Raw genomic sequence first — 25,050 nt, forward strand, 5'->3', positions numbered from 1 at the left:
CACACACACACACACACACACACACACACACACACACACACACACACTTCCCTCCAGTACTTGCCTCCCACTCTGTACTGGAGCTCTTGGTAATAATAAGCTAGACAGCAGGAACAATGTGCTTTTAAATGCCAGATTCTGAATCTATTAGAATTTTAAATAGATTCTTCCTAAGGAACACAGTGTTCTGTGCCTTTTCTTTATAAAAAGAATACTTGGGCTAACCTGAAATACTGCAATGTCTATTTTTTCAAGGATAAAAAATGGCATTTTCAGTATGTTACAAGAACATAAATTAAATGCATACAAACAATGCAACAAAAGTGGCATTTTTAGTTAATGTCTTAATTGATGCAAAATTTTCTGTAATTTTATCCTTTGGTAGATTAATCTTAAAGATTTTTTTTCTGCCAGGTTGTTGAGGAGTACACAAAAAGAGAAGAAGAAATAGAGCAATTAACTGAGGAACTAAAGATAAAGAATGTTGAACTGGATAAATATAGGGAAAACATTTCACAGGTAATTATTCAACCGTTTTCTTTTTCTCATGTGCTTACCATTAATCATATGGGAATGTAGGATAATGCAAAATGAAATGATACATTGCATTTTTTCTTAGAAGCGTATGTTCTCATGACCAGATTGATATTGATATTAAATTTGTTTTATATAAAGTTTTGTATCAATGCCAGGACACTTTTTAAATTGTGTTTTTATATTGCCTTTACTTGCAGGTAAAAGAAAGGTGGCTGAATCCTTTAAAAGAGCTGGTAGAAAAAATTAATGAAAAATTTAGCAATTTTTTTAGTTCCATGCAGTGTGCTGGTGAAATTGATCTCCATACAGAAAATGAGGTAAAATTGCATTTGAAATGTTTCCTGGCAAGTAATTTTAATTATATGCTAAAAGTACATGTAAATTGTTTATTTACTCTAAAGTTACATCTGTGAAAATTTTGCTTACAAAAAAATTGTCCTAAGGAAGGAAAAGACCATATATGGGATTCCATCAGGCTCACTTTTTTTTTTTTTTTTTTTTTGGTGACATTGGAGATTAGTGACTAATACCTTACAGAGTCTTTTCATATCCAGTCTAAGTAATGGTTATTCAGGTGTGGTAAGCAAATGCATTGCTTTTTGAATCTACTACTCAAGTTTATGAAGAGTCATAAACAAATTGGGAAACATAACTGAAGCATAGTATAGTATCAGTGGTTTCCTTTTGATCAAAAATTTGAGTTCACAAGAATAAAAATATTTAGAAATTTGGTACTAATTTCTTGAGCTACGTTCATGCATTGCAGTTGTGGGTAAAATAAGATTTCCATTAAGAAATGTGTAGGGGCTTCCCTGGTGGCGCTGTGGTTGAGGGTCTGCCTGCCGATGCAGGGGACAAGGGTTCGAGCCCTGGTCTGGGAGGATCCCACATGCCGCAGAGCGGCTGAGCCTGTGTTCCACAACTGCTGAGCCTGCGCGTTTGGAGCCTGTGCACCGCAACAAGAGAGGTCGCGATAGTGAGAGGCCCGTGCACCGTGATGAAGAGTGGCCCCAGCTTGCCACAACTAGAGAAGGCCCTCGCACAGAGACGAAGGCCCAACACAGCCATAAATTAATTAATTAATTTGAAAAAAAAAGAAATGTGTAATGAGGGACTTCCCTGGTGGTCCAGTGGTTAAGACTTTGCCTTACAGTATAGGGGGTGTGGGTTCAGTCCCTGGGTCGGGGAGCTAAGATCCCACATGCCTCTCAGCCAAAAAGCCAAAACATAGAATAGAAGCAATATTGTAACAAACTCAATAAAGACTTCAGAAATGGTCCACATCAAAAAAATATACATATTAAAAAAGAAATGTGTAAAGAGATGAACTGGGATGTGCTTCAAAATAATTGGGAAAGAGGAGTGGGTGGAGTTATAGATGAAACAAGATTGGTCATGTATTGATCATAGTTGAGACTAGTTGATGGTAAATACATTAAGCTTATTTTAGGGCTCTAATTTTGTAAATGTTGAAATTTTTCCCTTATAAAGCAAGGTAGCACCTTTATTTCCCCTTAGGAACTTTGCCCCATGACTCCTTTATCTGCTTAGTGTGAGACATAAGGATAGCAAACATCATTTCACTTTAAGTTTTAGTAAGATATTAGACCTGCCATGAGAATTGTCATCTACATAGTGTGGGCTTGTTAGAAGGAAGGGATGTGTTATAACATATAATTTATAATATACTTTCTCTGTACCAGACACTGTGCCAAGCACTTCTAGGTTTATCTTGTTTAATCCTCAGAACAATTCTATAAAGCAGAATGGTTTAAAACCGTATTTTATAAATAAACTGAAACAGTAAAATATCAGAACCACTTACTCTCTGCAAGCTCTAGAGGTCTCCAAGGATCTATTTAGATAAAACTAATATCATGAGGTTTTAAGTTCTTTACTCTTATAATTGATTGATTCAGTCTATTTTCAAAAAATTGTATGGAATTACCAAACTCTCACCTTTCATCAACTTTTTAAATGTTTTATAGGAAGACTATGATAAATATGGAATTCGAATTAGAGTCAAATTTCGCAGTAGCACTCAACTACATGAATTAACTCCTCATCATCAAAGTGGAGGTGAAAGAAGCGTTTCTACCATGTTATACTTGATGGCACTTCAGGAGCTTAATAGATGTCCATTCAGAGTAGTTGATGAAATCAATCAGGTATAGCTTATTCTTTTATTGGGTTTCACTGTATCTTGTAATAGATTTAAATCTAATCATTATTATTGTCATTGTTTAGGGAATGGACCCAATCAATGAACGGAGAGTGTTTGAAATGGTTGTAAATACTGCTTGTAAAGAAAACACATCTCAGTATTTCTTTATTACACCAAAGGTAGGTAATAAGTAACCTAAAAATGCTCATACTCAGAAGTCCCTCGTGGCTAAAACATGTAGCAGATTTTGGCCCAGTATGTAAATATGAGCAGGAACACTCCCAAAATAGAACTAAAAGGATTATAGTAATATTTATATTATTAAAGGGGAGAAGTTCCAGTGACATACTTAATCAGAAACCTTGTTATCAGAGGAAGAAACATAGGAGGCATAGTATTATGTTCTAGAACTGAGATTTCCTCCATGCTTTTGGCACTTATTCTTCCTCTAAAGAAGTTCCTCTTTTAGCACTAAAAAATGACAGGAGAATATAAACCCTAGAACGCTGGTCCTTCTCATTTCTCCAGAAAGGTCTGTTTTGGTGCTGTGCTCTGCCCTTTTTTAATTCACCACTGCCACTGACTTGGCCCAGAGGCAGTCCTAAGTGCCCCATGATCTTCTGTTCATATATTAGCTTTGGAGAAAAAAAAAGAATTATCTTCACAGAGAATTTTCCGTTAAGCTAGGACCATTACAATGGGAAATTTTCTTTTGTGGGTCAGCTATAAAACTGATGTACAGTAATCAAAGATGTAGTTATTAATGTAATCAGATTTTTTTTAACTAAAGTATTCAATGAAAAATTTCATTGGAAATCCTATCTTAAATTCAATTTTTTATTGAATAGTATAATCTGTCTTCTTTTTCCAGCAGATACCCTGTGGAGTAGCTAGATCTGTTAATTCCCTATTGTTTACCAAACATGTTGGCCTATAAACCAAACCTCCCTGTTATACACTTTTCAGGCTACCAATCTATCACAGTGCCTCACCATAGAAGTTGCTTGAGAAGTGTTTTGTGGATAAAAGAGTGAAAGTATCCTAGGAAAATTCTGGAGGACACACTTTTCCAGGGTCAACCTAAGAAGTTGTATGATCCCATTTGGCCTATGAATATAGAGGGCTCCCAAGGCATGTTGATGATTCCTTAGGCCGCGCTTCAGATGTGCTAATTCAAATGAGGATCACAGTCGGGCAGGGTGTATACTGAATTGAGAACTTAAGAGTTTCATTCATATTACAAATAAAATAATATATTTGACTATACACATGTAAGGTTGGAAAGTTGTGCTTCTTAACGGAAAGCATTATATGACAGTTTGTTTTAACACTTACAGCTCCTGCAAAATCTTCCTTATAATGAAAAGATGACGGTGTTATTTGTCTACAATGGTCCTCATATGCTAGAACCAAACAGATGGAATTTAAAGGCTTTCCAAAGGAGGCGGCGCCGTATTACATTCACTCAGCCTTCTCAATAAAAGTAAAGGGCAAGAACTTTGGGACTTTTCTGTTAAATCCTGTATATAAGTGTGGCTCAACTGAATAAAAGTTAGGAGATTCATTAAGACTAAAAGATCAGTTATTTTTGGAAACCCACTATTAGATACAAATGGGTCGATGAAAAGAGACCATAATAACTTCTTTTTGTGGAACATCATCTGGTAGTAAAAATTAAGTCTTCTTGAGTCCTTAGCACTCTGACCATAAGTCATTGGGTCCCCATTTTTAAAAGTATTTGCTACTCAAATCAAAGGTACAGTGGAAGGGCTTATCAATTACAAGAAGTTTAGTTGACACGGTAACCCTGAGCTTTACTTGCAAAGTAGTTTTAACTACTTTTAGAGTCTAAAGATGACTCTACAGCTTAAGCCACAGTTTCTCCCAGTGTTATATTTAATTTTTAAAATTTGATATGGAAATGTCTAGTCTAATGTATAGTAATAATTTATGGCAAATCTATTCATTTCTTCCTATTAAAAAGATACCTTATCTCCACTAGGAAATGGAATTTTATGAGCCTTTAAAAAAAGTTGTATGAAACTTGATACTATAATTATATTGGTATCTCAAAGAAGGGAAAAGTATTGGGGTTCAAAAATGGTAGCAGGACTTCTTTGAAATGCCACAAGGTGGCCACTAGATGATGCAAAAAATGCAACCAAAAGATTGACAGAGAATAAAATCAAGTGCCAAGGGTTTTTAAAGAATAACCCTGTAAAATGTGGGTGAGGTTTTTTGGGTTTTGGTGGTGTTTTCCTTTTTTTAATTTAAAGTCAATTGTATTTTACATCTTAAATTTCTAAAGCATTTTCTTAATTATTTTTAGTAAGATTTTTCTTAAGATTTCATATACTGGTTTCTACAGTTTATATTTGAAATTTCTCAGTGTTATGTAAAGAGTGAGGAAAAGTATTGATTTGTTTAAAACCATAATGTTTTTAGAATCTAAGCTTATATAGGTCCTAAAACTTACAGTGTTGATCCTACCCCATTATCTTAGAAAATCTAGTTTAAACTGTCCTTTCAACGTGAAAGAATTAGATGAGAAAATCATTTATTTATCTCTGCATTATATTAATTAACAGTGCCAAAACAAATTCTGTTCTTTTAAATATTGTAAAATAACGGACTAGATCAAGGACATATCTTTGAACAATGGACTGGATCTGTGCCGGTAATAACAGAATTATTTTTTTGACTTGGCAGCTTGACTAAGTTGAAGAATTGCAGTCAATTTGGGTTTTGTATGTTCTTAAATAGCCACTGAAATTATTCTTGTTAGGTCAAAAAATAAACCTCTTACTTGGACATTTTCTCTTTAAAAAGCTATTTTTTTCTTCATAAAATTTTTAAAAGAGCCTTCCCCTCTTAAACTAAGTCTAATGCATATACTATGAAAATATTTTAAAATAACATTTTTACTAGTGCAAACAACTCATGTAAACCTTGAAAACCTTGGTAACATATTAGTAAATGGATGTTGTTACCAAATGTTTTTGTTGTTTAATACTTCGTTTTCCACCAAAGTATCTTTACTAATATGTGCTTGGTGTAGTTTGTTTATTGTCTGAGTTAGTGCCAGTCATCTTATTTCTGCAAAATGATGATCAATGTGAAAAAGAAGTTTGAAGATTAGGTGTGTTTGAAAATAAAATGGTCAAACTACCTTTCAGTTTACATATGCCAATAATTATTCCATACCTTGTTTATAAGCATTTCTTTCTTTCTAGTGGACAAATATTTGGTTTTTACATTGAATGTTGACCTGTGAAGAATAGTAAGTCTAGCGCATTAGTCTCAGCCACTTGAAGCTTCACATATTTTCTGTAAAAGTTGATTTTAATTACATACAAATTGTAAAAACTTCAAGTAACAGTCTGATTTGATGAATAAAATATTTAAAACCCTAAGGTGACAAGCAAGTATTTTTAATGACAAAATCTTCATTGATTTGTGTAAGGAGAGAAATTAAAAGGTTTTTAGCATTAAGTAAAAGGAAAGATTTCTTGCTGCTTTCTAATTGTCTTGTGGACATGTGCTTATTTTCTTTGGAGTATGAATCTTTAGTGTGTAAAAAAATATAATTTGAGGGAATTCCCTGGTGGTCCAGTGATTAGGACTCCACGCTTTCACTGCCGAGGGCCCGGGTTCAATCCCTGGTCGGGGAAGTAAGATCCTGCAAGCTGTGCAGTGCAGTGAAAAAAAAAAGTGTAATTTTGTCCTGCTGTTGTGTGTGTGTGTGTGTGTGTGTGTGTGTGTGTGTGTAATTGGAAAAAAACTCTCTGGGAAATGCTACTTTGTTGCTAATAAATGCATATTTTCATATTCCTTTGGTGTATGTCATTTTAAATGAGAACTGTTTTCATATACTTTGAACCTTCGTAAGAGTCATTTTGGTTTTCAGATTTGCTGAAAAGTTTATTGAATGCCTACCATTTACAGAAGTGTTTGGCTGTCCATGTTCAAAAGGATAGAAAATGTAGTCCCTTGTCTGCCTGCAAGGAAATTAGTCTAAATGAGTCAAGAAATAAAAGAAAAAAAGGTTTAAACCACCTAAAGAAACCAGTTATAAGGCAAGTATAAATATTTTTAGGTTGAAACCTTAGATGGCCTGCAAGAGAGCCTTGAATATGTCATCTTTACTTATGTGTCTATGTAACTAGTTAAACTTCAGCCACTCTGTTACTCAAGAGGGGGAGGGTGAATACTGGGGACAAGCAGGAGTCTCTGCCACAGACCCAAGGAGATAACTGATTACCCTATGGCCTATTGACAGTGTTTTCAGAGAAAAGACTTGGTAGGTTTTCCATCACACTCATAAAAATCCAGTTGTCACAGCCTTCAAGATTTCTACATATCTCCCCACTCTACCCTGATCTAAAATAGCATCCCTAAGCTGCTGTACTGTGTGTGCTCTTACCCTGGTTTCTCTTCATAGCATTTATCACTACTTATCATTACATATTTTGTTCCTTGTCTGTCTTCTTCACTAGACTATGAGTTCTCTGAAGACACAGACTTTTTTGTGTTGATTGCTACCTCCCCAGGACATAGAAAAATGCTTATCAGTACATAGTAAGCACTCAGTAACTGTAGCATGAATGAATGCCCTTTCTCACAACACTGACAGATATATGAGCATATTTATTCCATTATTCATGTAGTCAATCCTTATTTACGTGTACCACTGGGAAAGCACTATGCTGTGTATTTTGAATAAAAAATAGAGCCTGCATATGATTCCACTGTCAAGAAACTTAGTTTAGGGTGGAGATTCCAGTTCAAGATGGCAAACCCCATCTTGAAGATCTTGAACTCACCTTTTCCCACAGACACACTGAGTCTACAGCTACATATGGAAAATTCCTCTTAAAAAAAACCTAAAGGCTGGCTGAGTGATGACTACACATCAGGCAAGCAAGAAAATCACATCGAAGAGGGCAGGAGAGGCTGGAACACAAACTCACCATAAACCCCACCCCTGGCGGGCCCCGAATTGGAAGAGAACTCAAAACCTGGAGCTTCTTGATGAGAAGTGAAGGGTTGGAACCCCACATCAGGCACCCCAACTTTTAAGACCTACACCTGAAAGACAAGCCACAATCTAATTTTGATAACCACTGGGGCTTATGTCCCAAGACCCAAACTGTAGTGATCTGAAAAATGGCTCTTAAAAGGCTGGTGTGCTCAAACTCACCAACCCCAGGGCCCAGCTTAGAAGCAACATATCACACCCAGACATAAAGGGAAGAAGGCTCACCTGCTTGAATTGAAGCATCAGCCTTCCTGAGGGTAGGCATCTACTTTGACATGCACATCTGGGAGCTGGCTAGGACATTCCGGGGACAGAGACTGGCAAGTGCTATTTTCATGCTCTCCCTTTGCCATGCTCCAGAGCACAAATGCCCCTCGGGTGAGAGCTTTCACATGCATCTGATGCCCTTATTTTGCTGGCCACTGCCTGGAGAACACCTCTTGATCGCCTAGCTCTGGAGGCCAGGGTAGCTTGTGTTCCTCGTCCCATAGGACTATAAGAATCAATGTCACCAGAAAAATCCGGTGCCCCAATTTTTGTGGCTGCTGCCAGCAAGCACCTCTACACTGCCTGACTCTGGTAACCATGGGGCCTATGCCAGTGGGTCCCACAGGACAATAATGGAGAAAGAGTTCTTAAATAGCTAGCATCCCCAGAGAACGGCAAGAGGCAACAGACCCAGGAGTTCAGTCTGTGCAGGCCTATAAAAAATCATGGCTGCAGCCTGAGGGACAGGCTTCTGACTAATCACACATCTGGGGGCTGTCAATATTTTCCAGAGGTCTGGGAGAGGGGTACTATCTTCAAGTTCTCCCATTGCCATGCTCCAGAGTGCCAGTGTCTCCCAGAGGGGAGCTTTACACATGTCTGGTACCCTGGTTTTTATATCCGGTCCTCACTTTTTGCAGCTTCTGCCCAAGAGACGGCCCTTGATTGGCTGGCTGTGATGGCCGGGGGGCTTGCATTCCTGGGCCCCACAGGACTGTGGCTATCCCAGAGACGGTTCTTGGCAGAACACTGCACACAGAGCAGACTGAAATATACCCTCACCCCAGTCTTTCTGTGAAGTTGGCCTCTTTACTTGTCCTGGAGCTTTGGCCTGAGAAGCAGGCTTCAAATTTGGCACACAGCGAGTGGCCTACAAAATTTTCAAGGGATACAGGCCATCCTGGTGCTCTCCCTCTGCCTTGCTCCAGCTTGCTGGTATCTCCCAAAAAACAGCTTATACACTTGTCTGGAGCCACAGTTTTTTTGCCACCCAGGGATACCTCCAGATTTCCTGGCTCTGGGAGCCAACAGGGTTTACACTTGGAGTCCCACAGGACTCCATATATTTCCATAGTATTAAAAGCTGCTGCCTGAGGATCTGGCTTCCTATCAGCCTGAATCTAGGTAGTGAGAACCTCCCCCTGGGACATGGACAGGTCTTGGCACACCCTCAACTACTGGGAGCTATTAACAATATAATAGGTGCTTGGACAATCACAAAGGTTTGAGAGGAAACCAAAGGCTAAGGCAGGGTTGAACAACTTTCATCTGCTACACAAGGCCATTCCTTTAGGGCTGAGAGAAGTGGTGGTTTTATCTACTGCACATAGGGAGTCAAGAAAACGAAGGAACAGAGGAGTATGTTCCAAACAAAATTACAAGATAACAGCTCAGGGGGAAAAAAGGCTTAATAAAATGGAGATAAGTAATTTATGTGATAAAGGGTTGAAAGTAATGATTATGAAGATGCTCAACAAACAGGGGAGTAGAATAAATGAACACAGAACTTCAACAAAGAGTTGGAAAACATGAGGTATCAGACAGAAGTCACAGAGCTGAAGAATATAATAACAACTGAAAAGTACACTAGAGGGTTCAGCAAGAGACTAAATAAAGTAGAAGAAATAATCAGCTAACCTGAAGACAAGGCAGTGGAATTCTCCCTATCAGAGCAGCATGAGGGGAAAAAAATGAAAAAGATAGTTTAAGGACTTAGGGAACCATCAAATAGGGTAACATTCACATTATAGGGCTCCCAGAAGGAGAAGAGAGAAAGGGGCAGAAAAATTGTTTGAGGAAACAATAGCTGAAAAGTTCCCTAAATTGAGGAAGAAAACAGCAATCAGATACAAGAAGGCTAGAGAGTTCCAAATAAGAGGAACCCAAAGATCCACACCAAGACACATTTTCTTAAAATGTCAGAGCTTAAAGATAAGGAGAGAGTCTTAAAAGCAGTAAGAGAAAGCCAACTTGCTACATACAAGAGAATCCTCATAAGACTATCAGCAGATTTTACAGCAGAAATTTTGTAGGCCAGAGGGAATGGCACTATATATTCAAAGTGCTGAAAGAAAAGGAAAAAAAAACACCAAAAACTTCCAACAAAGAATACTCTACCTGACAGTGTTATCATTCAGAATTAAAGGAGAGAGAAAGAGTTTTCCAGAGAAGCAAAAACTAAAGGAGTGTATCACCACAAAACTGGTCTTATAAAAATGTTAGTGGGACTTCTTTAAGCAGAAAAGAAACTGTATTAATTAGTAACAAGAAAATATATGAAAGAATAAATCTCACTGGAAAGATAAATACAGAAAAGGATTAATCAATTTTAAAGCTAGTATGAAGGTTAAAAGACAAAAGTAAAAATAACTGATTACAATACTTAAGTAACACAAGATAAAAAATATAAATGTAATATCAAAAACATAGAAGTTGGTTGGTTGGAATAGAGTAAAAATGTAGAGCTTTAAAATGAGATCAGTCTTAAGTTGTTATTGACTTAAGACTCCTACAGATATAAGTTGTTATATGTAAGCCTCATGGTAACACAAGGCAAAATTTTGTAGTAGATATATAAAAGATAAAGGAATTTAAGTCTAACCAGTAAAGAAAGTCATCAAACCACAAAGGAGGAGAGGAAGAGAAGATGAGAACAGAGAGGAACTACAGAACAACCAGCAAACAATGAACAAGTGGCCATAAGTTCCTACTTATCAATAATTACTTTAAGTGTAAATGAACTAAATTCTCCAATCAAAGACATGGAGTGGATGACTGGATTAAGAAAAACAAGACCCATCTATATACTGTCTACAAGAGACTCACTTCAGATTTACAGACACACACAGACTGAAAATGAATCAGTGGAAAAAGATATTCCACGCAAATGAAAACAACAACAAAAGCAGGGGTAGCTATACTTATATCAGGCAAAACAGACTTTAAAACAAAGAATATTATGAGAGACAAAGAAGGGCATTCCAAAATGATAAAGAGGTCAATCCAACTAGGGGACATAATATTTGTACACCCAACATATTAGCACCTAAATGTAAAAAGCATATATTAAAGACCTAAAGGGAGAAATAGACAACAATACAATAATAGTAGGAGGCTTTAATACCCCACTTACGTCAATGGATAGATCATCTAGGCAGAAAATCAATGAAGAAACCACAGCCTTAAATAACAAATTAGATCAGGTGAACTTAACAGATATATACAGAACATTCCATCCCAAAGCAGCACTATATACATTCTTCTCAAGTACACATGGAACATTCTCCAGGATAAATCATATGTTAGGCCACTAAACAAGTCTTAATAAATTTAGGATAAGTCATATCAAGCATCTCTTCTGACCACAGCAGTATAAAACTAGAAATCAGTTACACAAAGAAAACTGGAAAATGCAAAAATATGTAGAGATTAAACAAGATACTACTGAACAATCAATGGGTCAAAGAAGTCAAAAGAAAAAAAATACCTTGAGGGACTTTCCTGGTGGCACAGTGGTTAAGAATCTGCCTGCCAATGAAGGGGACATTGGTTCGATCCCTGGTCCGGGAAGATCCCACATGCCGTGGAGTAACTAAGCTTATGTGCCACAACTACTGAAGCCCATGCACTCTAGAGCCCACGTGCTGCAACTACTGAGTGCACATGCTGCAACTACTGAAGCCTGCATGCTCCAGGGCCCGTGTGCCACAACTACTGAGCCCACGTGCTGCAACTACTGAAGCTCGTGCACCTAGAGCCCGTGATCTGCAACAAGAGAAACCACTGCAATGAGAAGCCTGTGAACCACAATGAAGAGTAGCTCCCAAGTGGCACAACTAGAGAAAGCCTGCGTGCAGCAATGAAGACGCAATGCAGCCAAAAATAAAGATTAAAATTGAAAAAATTTTTAAAAATACATTGAGACCAAAAAAAAAGAAAGAAACAGAACATACCAAAATTTATGGGTTGCAGCAAAAGCAGTTAAAGGGGGAAGTTCATAGCTATAAATGCATACCTCACACAACAAGAAAAGTCTCAAACAACCTAACTATACCTCAAGGAACTAGAAAAAGCAGAACAAACAAAGACCAAAGTTAGTAAAAGGAAGGAAATAACAAAGATCAGAGCAAAAATAAATGAAACAGAGACTAAAAAGACAATTAAAAAGATCAAGGAAACTAAGGGCTGCTTTTTGGAAAGATAAACAAAATTGACAAAACTTTAGCTAGACACACCAAGAGAAAAAAGAGGACTCAAATAAATAAAATCAGAAATGAAAGTGGTATCAATTATCAAATATAATCAATTATAATTGATACCACCGAAATACAAAAGATTAGAAGAGACCAATACGAACAATTATACACCAACAGATTGGATGATCTAGAAGAAATGGATAAATTACTAGAAACATACAACCTTTCAAGGCAGCTGTGAAAAAATAGAAAATCTTAACAGACCGATTACTAGTAACAAGATTGTATCAGTAATCAAAAACTCCCCAACAAACAGAAGTTCAGGATTAAGTGGCTTCACTGGTGAATTTTACCAAACATTCTAAGAAGAAATAATACCAACCCTTTTCAAACTCTTCCAAAAAATAGAAGAGGAGGGAACTCTTCCAAACTCAAAGTATGAGGCCAGCATTACCCTGATACCAAAACCAGACAAGGATGCCACAAGAAAAGAAAATTTCAGGCCAATGTCCCTAATGAACACAGATGTAAAAATCCTCAACTAAATATTAGCAAACCAAATTCAACAATACATTAAAAGGATCCAGTGGGATTTATATCAGGTATGCAAGGATGTTTCAATGTCCATATTAACAAAATGAGTGGTAAAAATCATACGATCATTTCATTAGATGCAGAAAAACATCTGACTGAATTCAACGTCCATTCATAATAAAAACTCTCAACAAAGTGGAGATAGAGGAAACATACCTCAACATAACAAAGACCATATATGACAGACCTACAGCTAACATCATATTCAACAGTATAATGCTAAAAGCTTTTTCTCTAAGATCAGGAACAAGACAAGGATGCCCACTTCCACCACTTTTATTCTACATAGTATTGAAAGTCCTAACTAGAGCAATTAAGCAAGAAAATGGAATAAAAGGCACCCAAATTGGAAAGAAAGAACTAAAACTCACTATTTACAGATGACATAATACAATACGTAGAAAACCCTTAAGACTCTACCAAAAAACTGACAGAACTAATAAATGAATTCAGTAACGTTTCAGGATACAGGATCAATGCAAAAACTCTCTTACATTTTTATATGCTAATAATGAACTATCAGAAAAAGAAATTAAGAAAACAATCCTTTTTACAATTACATCAAAAAGAATAAAATACCTAGCAATAAATTTAACCAAGGAGGTGAAAGACATGTATACTGAAAAGTACAAAATGTTAACGAAAGAAACTGAACACAACACAAAAAGATACCCTGTGCTAATGGATTGGAAGAATATTGTTAAAATGTCCGTACTACCCAAAGCAATCTACTAAATAAAATTCTTAACAAAATTCCAATGACATTTTTCACAGAAATAGAACAAACAATCCTAAAATTTGTATAGAACCACAAAAGACACTGAATAGCCACAGCAAACTTGAGAAAGAAGAACAAAGCTGGAGGCATCACACTCCCTGATTTCAAACTAGAGTTGGCTCTTCAACAATGGAGGGGTTAAGGGCACCAACCTGCCACACAGTCATCTGTGTGTATAACTTAACAGTCAGCCCTCCATATCTGCAGTTCCACACTGCTTGTGTAGTACTGTAGTGTGTATTTAGTGAAAAATCCAGGTATAAGTGAATCCATGCAGTTCAAACCCATGTTGTTCAAGGGTCCACTTATATTACAAAGTTATAGTAATTAACACAGTATGTTATTGGCATAAAAACAATCACACAAGTCAATGGAACAGAAGTAAGAGCCCAGAAATAAACCCACACATATATAATCAATTAATTTATGACAAAGGAGCCAAGAATACACAGTGGGGAAAGGACAATCTCTTTAAGAAATGACGTTAGGAAAAGTGGAGAGCCACATGCAAAATAATGAAACTGGACCACTATCTTACACCATACACAAAAATTAACTCAAATGGATTAAAGACTTAAACATAAGACCTGAAACCACAAAACTCCTAGAAGAAGGATAGGTGGTAAGCTCCTTGACACATGTTTTAGTAATGATGTTTTTAATCTGACACCAAAAGCAAAAACAACAAAAGCAAAAGTAAACAGGTTGGACTAGATCAAACTAAAAAGCTTCTGCACAAAAAAAAGAAAAAAAAAAAAAAAAAAAGCTTCTGCACAGGACAGGAAACCAGTAACAAAATGGTAAGGTAACCTACTGAATGGGAGAAAATATTTGCTAATAATATATCTGATAAGGGATTAATATCCAAAATATATAAAGCATTCATATGACTTAATAGGAAAAAATACATATACCTACTTAAAAATGGGCAGAAGATCTGAATAGGCATTCTTCCAAAGAAGACATACAGATGGCCAACAGATACATGAAAAGATAAACAAAGTTGATAAATTTTTAGCCAGACTCATCAAGAAAAACATGGAGAGGGCCCAAATCAATAAAATTAGAAACGAAAAAGGGTAAGTTATAACAAACACCACGGAAATACAAAAGACATTAAGAGACTACGAAAAGCCACTATGTGCCAATAAAATGGACATCCAAACAGAAATGGACTAATCCTTAGAAAGGTACAATCCCCCAAGACTGAACCAGGAAATGGAAAACATGAACAGACCAATCGCAACTACTGAAATTGAAACAATGATTTAAAAACTCCCAACAAACAGAAGTCTAGGACCAGATGGCTTCACAGACGAATTACATCAAACATTTAGAGAAGAGTTACCACCTATCTTTCTGAAAATATTGCAAAAAATTGCAGAGGAGGGAACACACCCAAACTCATTCTGAGGGCACCATCACCCTGGTACCAAAACCAGACAAAGATACCACAAAAAAAGAAAATTACAGGCCAATATCACTGATGAACATAGATGCAAAAATCCTCAACAAAATACTAGCAAACCAAATCCAACAATACATTAAAAGGATCATACACCATGGTCAAGTGGGATTTATCCCAGGGATACAAGTATTCTTCAGTATCTGAAAATCAATCAGTGTGATACACCACATTAACAAATTGAAGAATAAAACCCATATGATCATCTCAATAGATGCAGAAAAAACTTTTGACAAAATTCAACATCCATCTATGATAAAAAAACAAAGAAACAAATGTCTCCAGAAAGTGGGCAAAGAGGGAACCTATCTCAACATAATAAAGGTCATATATGACAAACCCACAGCTAACATCATTCTCAACAGTGAAAAGCTGAAAGCATTTCCTCTAAGATCAGGAATGAGACAAGGATGCCCACTCTCACCCCTTTTATTCAACATAGTTTTGAAAGTCTAGCCATGGCAATCAGAGAAGAAAAAGAAATAAAAGGAATGCAAATTGGAAAAGAAGAAGTAAAACTGTCACTGTTTGCAGATAACATGATACTATAAATAGAAATATTCTAAGGATGCTGCCAGAAAACTACTAGAGCTCATCAATGAATTCAGTAAAGTTGCAGGATACAAAATTAATACACAAAAATCTCTTGCATTCCTATACATTAACAACAAAATATCAGAAACAGAAATTAAGGAGACAATCCCATTTACTACTGCATCAAAAAGAATAAAATACCTAGTAATAAACCTATCTAAAGAAGCAAAAGACCTGTACTCTGAAAACCATAAGATGTTGATGAAAGAAATCGAAGATGATACAAACAGATGGAAAGATGTACTGTGTTCTTGGATAGAAAAAATCAATATTGTCAAGATGACTATACTACCCAAGGCAATCTACAGATTCAGTGCAATTCCTATCAAATTACCAACGGCATTTTTCACAGAACTAGAACAAAAAAAATTTTTTAATTTGTATGGAAACACAAAAGACCCTGAATAGCCAAACCAATCTTGAGAAAGAAAAATGGAGCTGGAGGAATCAGACTCCCTGACTTCAGACTATACCACAAAGCTACAGTCATCAAAACAGTATGGTACTGGCACAAAAACAGACATATATATCAATGGAACAGGACAGAAGGCTCAGAAATAAACCCACGCACCTATGACCAATTAGTCTAAGACAAAGGAGGCAGGAATACACAATGGAGAAAAGACAGTCTCTTCTATAAGTGGTGCTGGGAAAACTGGGCAGCCATGTGTAAAAGAATGAAATTAGAACACTCTCTAATACCATACACAAAAATAAATTCAAAATGGATTAAAGACCTAAATGTAAAACCAGATATTTTAAAACTCCTAGAGGAAAACATAGGCAGATCACTGTTTGAAACATATCGCAGATATCTTTTTGGATCTGTCTCCTCCTAGAGTAATGACAATAAAAACAAAAGTAAACAAATGGGACCTAGTTAAACTTAAAAGCTTTTGCAAAGCAAAGGAAATCATAAGCAAAATGAAAAGACAACCTACAGAATGGGAGAGAATATTTGCAAACAATGTGACCAACAAGGGATTAATCTCCAAAATATACAAATAGCTCATACAGCTCAATATCAAAACAACCCAATAATAATGGGCAGAAGATCTAAACAGACATTTCTAGGGACTCCTCTGGTGGTCCACTCGTAAAGAATCTGCCTTCCAATGCAGGGGACACAGGTTCAATCCCTGGTCAGGGAACTAAGATCCCACATGCCATGGGGCAACTAAGCCCGCATGCCGCAACTACTGAGCTCGTGTGCCTCAACGAGAGAGCCCGTGTGACAGAACTACAGAGCCCATGCACCACAACTGGAGAAAACCCGCATGCCACAACTAGAGAGAAGGCTGCAAGCCACAACAAAGACCTGATGCAGCCAAAAAAAATAATAGACGTTTCTCCAAAGAAGACATACAGATGGCCAAAAAGCACATGCAAATATGCTCAACATCACTAATCATTAGAGAAATGCAAGTCAAAACTCCAGTGAAGTATCACCTCACACTGGTCAGAATGGTCATCATCAAAAAGTCTAGGGACTTCCCTGGCAGTCCAGTGGTTAAGAATCCACACTACCTTCGCAGGCGGCACAGGTTTGGTCCCTGGTCAGAAAACTAAGATCCCGCAGCCTGCTCAGTGCAGTGCAAAAAAAAAAAAAAAGTCTACAGATAATAAATGCTGGAGAGGATGTGGAGAAAAGAGAACCCTCCTACACTGTTGGTGGGAATGTAAATTGATACAGCCACTATGAAGAACAGTATGGAGGTTCCCTTAAAAACTAAAAATAGAGCTACCAGGACTTTCCTGGTGGTCCAGCGGTTGAGACTCTGTGCTTCCAGTGCAGGAGGCATGGGTTCGATCCCTGGTCGGGGAACAGGGATCCCGCATGCTGCGTGGTGCAGTAAGTAAGTAAAGAAGTAAAATAAATAAATAAATAGCTACCATATAATCCTGCAATCCCACTCCTGGGCATATATTTGGAGAAAACCATAATCTGAAATGATACATGCACCCCAATATTCACTGCAGCACTATTTACAATAGCAAGACATGGAAGCAACCTAAGTGTCCATCAACAGATGAATGGATAAAGAAGATGTGGTATATATGTATATACAATGGAATATTAGCAATAAAAAAGAATGAAATAATGCCACTTGCAGCAACATTGGATGGACCTAGAGATTACTATACTAAGTGAAGTAAGTCAGAAAGAGAAAAATACCATATGATATCACTTATATGTGGAATCTAAAATATCACACAGATGAACTTATTTACAAAACAGAAATAGACTCACAGATATAGAAAGCAAACTATGGTTACCAAAGGGGAGGGAAGGGATAAATTAAGAGTTTGGAAATAAAATATACACCCTACTATATATAAAATAGATACCAACAGGGACCTGCTGTATAGTAGGGACTCCCTGTATAGTACAGGGAATTATACTCAATATCGGTAATAACCTATAATGGAAGAGAATTTAAAATATATATATACACACACACACTCATATATATCAGATTACTTTGCTGTACACCTGAAACTAGCACAACATTGTAAATCAACTATGTTTCAATAAAAAAATTTTTAAAAAAAGAATCTCAACATCACTAATGATCTGGAAAATGCAAATCAAAACCACAATGAGTTATTACCTCAAACCTGTTAGAATGGCTATTACTAAAAAGACAAAAAATAGCAAGTGTTGGCAAAGATGTGGATAACTGGGAACACTTGTGCACAGTTGGTGGCAATGTAAACTGGTGCAGCCACTATTAAAAACAGTAGGGAGGTTTCTCAAAAAATTAAAAATAGAACTACCATATGAGCCAGCAATTCCACTTTTGGGTATTTATCTGAAGAAAATAAAAACACTAACTCAAAAAGATAAACGTATCCCCATATTCATTGCAGCAATATTTCCAATATCCAAAATACGAAAGCAACCTAAGTGTGTCCATCAATAGTTGTATGGATAAAGAAAATGTGAATATATATATATATATATATATGGAATAATGGAATATTATTCAGTTATAAAAAAGATTGAAATCTTGCCATTTGCGACAACATGATGGACCTCGAGGGAATTATGTCAAGTGAAATACTGCATGATCTCTCTTAAATACCGACTCTAACAACAAACAAAAAACCGACCTCATAGATACAGAGAATGAATTGATGGTTGCCAGGGGTAGTTGGGGGAAGAGGTAGCAGAAATGGGTGAAGGGGGTCAAAAGGTAAACAATTTTTTAAAAATTTTTTTAAGAAACTTAGTCTACCAGTGGTATAAAGCGGACCACAAAGACAAATTTTGAAATGCACTAAGTGATATGCAGATTTAATACTGTTGGAATTGAGAGGGGGTTCACGATGTTATAAATGTACATCCAATTATTCCCAACTGATCCAAGACAATGTCGTCATGTACAACTCTTAGGGATTTTACTGGCAAAAAAAAGTTTAGCATGGATGAGAGTTAGCTATTCTCCCACACCCTTGTTTAACAGGATATGCTGAAAGTCAGTCTTAGATCAAATTCTGCCTCTCACACCTTTGCTGAGCATTATTACAAGCAAGCACAGAACTGTCCATACAACTTGTTTTGTAACTCTGATGAAGTCCTGCTCTTCACCAGTTTGGGTGATTTGATCACACTTTGCATGACAGGTTCACTCATACCAGATGTGATAATATTCCTTTCAATGGACATGAAACAACCAGAAATCGTTAGACCCGAAGTCTGGCCATGGAACTGCTGGGTGTTCAAAATTTGGGAACCACCTCTAAGGGTAAAGCACATAGAACTTACACCCAGTTGACAAAATAATGGGGAGTGTCTGAACATTTTAGCCTATCTATTAATACATATCTTGAATATCTGTAATTTCTCAGTGAGAGTCCATTTCTAACATTCATCATGCTAATGACAAGCCATCAATTTAATAAAAACCCATTTCTGACATTTGCTGTACTAATTAGCAAAGCATCTGTCTGGTATTAATCAATATATGGATAGTAGATGCACTTGTGATAGCTACCTCTCTAATCACTTAGGAAGGTAGAGTGGGGCTAGATAATGGAGAATACGGTACAGAATTTCCACTTAGTTACACAGGTTTGGATTTGGCTTTGTTTTTGTTTTTTAAGGCAGGGGAGTAACAACTAGAACTTGAATCCAGGAAGATTCATTTGACCATCAGATTTGAGGGAAGGGGGGACGACATGTGAAAAAGATACTGAAAGCAAGTAGGTGAATAATAAAGCCACAACAGTTGCTGTCTAAGAATAGAAGGGGAGAAGTGGAAGAAAAGTACAAGAGCTATTTATATGTAGAATATATAAAAATATTGATTCTGCCTACCATGTGTGTAATGTTTGGTCTCTCACATATCACCTTTAACTTTGATAGAAACTATGGAAAATGGATATTATCTTCATTAAGGGTGAAGGTTCGGAGACATTAAATTGACTTCCAAAAGTCACAAACCTAGTAAATGCTAGAATTGGGACTCAGAGCCAGGCAGTGTTGCTACACTAAAAAGAGCATGGGAAATGGCAAAGTTCAGGAAGTAGGCGAGCTTGGGGTGAAAGATATACATGCTTTTTTTGGTGAAAGTGTAAAACTGGGACTACCTCTGAAGTGAGTAATTTAGCAATATTCTTTAAATAAGTATCCCCTTTGACTTAGCAAATCCACTTATAGCAATTTATCCCACCTATATACTCTCACATGTATTTCTAAGCATATGTGTGAGAATATTATTAAGTTCAATATTCTTTGAAATAGCAGTAGGTTGAGGATGAGTTAATAAATCATGGTGCAAATATCCATTTAATATAATAATGTACAGTTGTCTGTTTTTTATATACTGACATGATCAGATCTCCAGGATGTATCAATGAAAAGAGCAAACTACTGAAGAGTACGTGTGTGTGTATCTGTCATTTGTGTTTAAAAAGAAAAAATACACACACACACACACACACACACACACACAGAGCTACATTTTCTGTCTCTTGAAGGATACAAAGAAACTAACAGTGGCTGCCTCTGAGGAAAGGAACTAGATAATTGAACAACAGATTGGGAGGAAGATTTATTTCTCACTAGTCCTTTTGTATGTTTTGAATTATATACCTTTTATTACTTATTTTTTAAATTGTTTTAAGAGAAAAAAAGAGTATGGCCTCTGAACTCAAGGAGAATTTGTTTCTTCTACTTAATTAGCTATGTGGCCATGTCCAAGTTATTATTTTCTAGTTTATTGTGACCACATTATAGAACATAAAAAAGAAACCAAAAAGTCTCTTAAGAAGCCAACACTCAAGACACAATCACTATAAAACTTTGGTGTAATTCTTCCTAGTCTTTTAAAAAACCTGTACTTCTTTCTGGTTACAAAGTAAACAATTTAACTTTTAAATGTATTACAAAATTTATTGGTCCATGTAAGGTACAGTGATTTATTGATGAAGATTTAGAATAATGAGTAGAAAGTACTTAAATATTTGTTTATTGTTCAATAAATGCATCATATTTTCCTGTTCAGGTCCAGGAACTAGCTCTTCTTTATTGACAAATCACCCTTTCTGGCTAACATTATATCCCACCTGGAGAAAAAAGTAGCAACTGTGTTATTACTTTAAATACCATAACTCTTGGGAATTTGTTTATACTGAAACAATACAGGTCATCTCACCTATGCAGTCCCCCAGTACCAGTTATTTAATGCTGGTTACATTATTGCTCCCTAGAGTGCAGCATCCAGCCACTTCCAGTGACTGTCAGAGAGGGACACTGTGCTCTTTGATGATGAGAGCAAGTATTACCCTGAGTATGCAGGAAAACAAGAACCATCATTCATTTTCTAGTCATGTAAAATTTACCATTCGGAATTTTATAGCATGAAAATAGAACAACAGATTTTCCAACAGTGACTTCTCTTGAGCTCTTTAGGCCAGAATCACTGCATTCCTAGACCAGGTTCTCACTCTCTGTTGACCACACCCCTGCCTTCCACACAGTACTGCCAGGAGAGGAGGAGAAGCAAGGGGCCCATGTGCAACATGAGAACAGCAGCCCCATTTAGACAAGAAACATCTGACCCTTGTTGGGCATGACTTAAGACCAGCCTGGGAGAGCACAATGTAGCCACATCAATCCAAGGCAAGACAGGACATAAATTGGAAGGGGCTGTTGGCATTATGGAGCAAAAGTTGCAAAAGCCCTGAGAGCAGTAAGACAGATCATCTTTGAGCATCTTTGTTAAACCACTTTGTTTTGTCTCTGTTACAGTAGTACAGAATTATCACACTCCCATATACAATTGTCCCTCGGTATCCTCAGGGGGATTGTTTCCAGGATCCCTATGGATACCAAAATCCTTGGATGTTCAAGTCCCTTACATAGAACACTGTAGTATTAGCATATAAGCCATGCACATCCTCCCTGATACTTTAAGTCATCTCTAGATTACTTATAATACATAATACAATGCAAATACTAAATACATAGTTGTAAATACAATGTAAATGTTATGTAAAGAGTTGCCAGTCCTTGGGGCTTCCCTGGTGGCGCAGTGGTTGAGAGTCCGCCTGCCGATGCAGGCGACACGGGTTCGTGCCCCGGTCTGGGAAGATCCCACATGCCACGGAGCGGCTGGGCCCGTGAGCCATGGCCGCTGAGCCTGCGCGTCCGGAGCCTGGGCTCCGCAACGGGAGAGGCCACAAACAGTGAGACGCCCGCGTACCACAGAAAAAAAAAAAAAAAAAAAAAAGAGTTGCCAGCCCATCGCAAATTCAAGTTTTGCTTTTTGGAACTTTCTGGGAATTTTTTTTCCTGAGTTTTTGTGATCCATGGTTGGATGAATCTGTAGATGCAGAACCCAAGTATATGCAGGGCTGACTTTATTGGATATTGAAAATCTTTTTAATTTTCATAAATCCGGTAGGCAAGAAAAATAGTATTTTATTTTGGCTCTAATTTAAACCATCATTATATTACTGGGGTTGAGCCTATATTTATGTTTCTCAATCATTTGTATTTCTTCTTTAAATTATCTGTTCACGTTCTGTGCCCATTATTTTCTACTAGGGACTTTTTCATTCTGATTTTTAGGAGATCTATCTATATCTATCTATATCTAAATATATATATATATATATATAATCTCCATTTTCCCATGATATAAGTTATAAAAAGTTATAAATAGTTTTCCCAATATACCTTTTGATTTTGTTTATGGTGTTTTTAGTTGTTCTAGATAAGACTTGTCAGCTTTGTGGGGTTTTTTTTCAATTTTGTTTTAATCAGATTTTTCATTTGGTATTTTATGTCATTTTCAGAAAGGTCTTTCCTACTCTTAGATGATATCAATAATTTACTCATATTTTCTTCATTATGTTTATACATTTACATTTAAATTTTTGTTTTGTCTATAGTTGACTCTGATATAAGAATGAGGGAGGGATCAAACCCCCCCCACCCCCCCCAAAAAAAACCCAATCAGTAGTGCCAATACCATGTACTAAATAGTCTACCTTTCCTCCATTAGTTTGAAATTCCATCTTTATCATCTATTAAACCCTAATCTGTATTGGGTTACATTTGTCTATTACCATATTTTTTAAATTACTAATTCTCGACAAAATATTAGCAAACTGAATCCAACAACACATAAAAAAGACCATACACCATGACCACATGGGATTCATCCCAAGTTCACAAGAATGGTTCAACGTATGCAAATCAATGGGATACACCACATCAACAAAAGAAAAGACAAAAACCACACCATCATCTCAGTAGATGCAGAAAAAGCATTTGACAAAATTCAACATCCATTCATGATAAAAACTCTTACCAAAGTGGGTATAGAGGGAACATATCTCAACATAATAAAAGCCATTTATGACAAACCCACAGCCAATATAATACTCAGGGGTGAAAAGCTGAAAGCCTTCCTGTTAAAATCTGAAACAAGACAAGTATGCCCACTCTCACCTCTTCTATTCAACACAGTATTGGAAGTCCTAGCCAACGCACTCAGGTAAGAAAAAGAAATAAAAACTATCCAAATTAGAAGGGAAGAGGTAAAAGTGTCATTGTATCCAGATGACATGATACTATAGATAGAAAACCCTAGAACTGATCAATGAATTCAGCAAGGTAGCAGGATACAAGATTAACATACAGAAATCGGTTGCATTTCTTTACACTAACAATGAAATATCAGAAAGGAATGTAAAAAAAGAATCCCTTTTAAAATCACACCCCCCAGGCTTCCCTCATGGCGCAGTGGTTAGGAATCTGACTAACAATGCAGGGGACAGGGGTTCGAGCCCCGTTCCAGGAGGATCCCACATGCTGTGGAACAGCTAGGCCCGTGTGCCACAAATGCTGAGCCTGCACTCTGGAGCCCACAAGCCACAGCTGCTGAGGCCTGCGTGCCTGGAGCCTGTGCTCCACAACAGGAGGGGCCACCGCAATGAGAGGCCTGCGTACTGCAAGGAGGAATGGCCCCCGCTCACCGCAACTAGAGAAAGCCCGCGTGCAGCAATGAAGACCCAACGCAGCCAAAAATAAATAAAATAAATTTATATTAAAAAAAATTGCACCCCCCAAAAATAAAATACTTAGGAATAAAACTAACCAAAGAGGTGAAACACTTATATACTGAGAACTATAAAACATTAAAAAAGGAAATTGAAGATGATTCAAAGAAATGGAAAGATATCCCATGCTCTTGGATTGGAAGAATATTGTTAAAATGGCCATCCTGCTCTTTCCACCATCTTTCTTTGCCGCCACATTGGTGTGCATGAATGTCCTGGCTGATACTCTCAACAGTATCAACAATGCCAAAATAAGAGGCAAACGCCAGGTTCTTATTAGGCCATGCTCCAAAGTCATTGTCAGGTTTCTAACTGTGATGATGAATCATGGTTACATTGGCAAATTTGAAATCATCGATGATCACAGGGCTGGGGAAATTGTTGTGAGCCTCATAGGCAGACTAAATAACTGTGGAGTGATCAGCCCCAGATTTGATGTGCAACTCAAAGATCTAGAAAAATGTCAGAACAACGTGCTCCCGTCCCATCAGTTTCTTTTCATTGTACTGACAACCTCAGCTGGCATCATGGACCATGAAGAAGCAAGACGAAAACACACTGGAGGGAAAATACTTGGATCTTTTTCTAGGGATGTAATACACACATGCAAATAAAATGCCTCAGAGGATATCCAGAGCAATCTACAGATTTAATGTGATCCCTATGAAATTACCCATGAGATTTTTCACATAAGTGTAATAATAATAATCTGGGAAAATATTATGAACAACCTTATGCTAGTAAATCCAACAACTTAGATAAAATGGGCAAATTTCTTGAAAGACACAGATTACCCAAGCTTACCAAGGAAGAAATATATATAACCTGAAGAGCCTATCTATT

General features: G+C 36.9%; 1 protein-coding gene and 1 pseudogene across 2 annotated transcripts in view; both read left to right on the plus strand.

Annotated features, from left to right (window-relative positions):
* Positions 1-7,318, plus strand: part of SMC5 (structural maintenance of chromosomes 5) — a 103,559-nt gene extending 96,241 nt beyond the window's left edge. The window contains exons 21-25 of one of the 2 annotated variants that reach the window (XM_029201848.1): positions 415-519; positions 735-854; positions 2,526-2,705; positions 2,785-2,880; positions 4,039-4,265. In XM_029201848.1, the coding sequence (XP_029057681.1) occupies positions 415-519; positions 735-854; positions 2,526-2,705; positions 2,785-2,880; positions 4,039-4,182 (645 nt within the window). In that variant the 3' untranslated portion in view covers positions 4,183-4,265. Of the gene's footprint in view, positions 1-414; positions 520-734; positions 855-2,525; positions 2,706-2,784; positions 2,881-4,038 lie in introns of both variants that reach the window. The other variant, XM_029201849.1, reaches the window with a different exon arrangement.
* A 17,017-nt stretch (positions 7,319-24,335) lies between these two features.
* Positions 24,336-24,821, plus strand: LOC114884453 (annotated as a pseudogene).
* The last annotated feature ends 229 nt before the right edge of the window (positions 24,822-25,050 follow it).

The sequence above is a fragment of the Monodon monoceros genome, unplaced genomic scaffold (assembly GCF_005190385.1).
Source record: "Monodon monoceros isolate NGI ecotype Baffin Bay Population unplaced genomic scaffold, NGI_Narwhal_1 Super_Scaffold_5, whole genome shotgun sequence".
Classification (NCBI taxonomy): Eukaryota; Metazoa; Chordata; class Mammalia; order Artiodactyla; family Monodontidae; genus Monodon; species Monodon monoceros.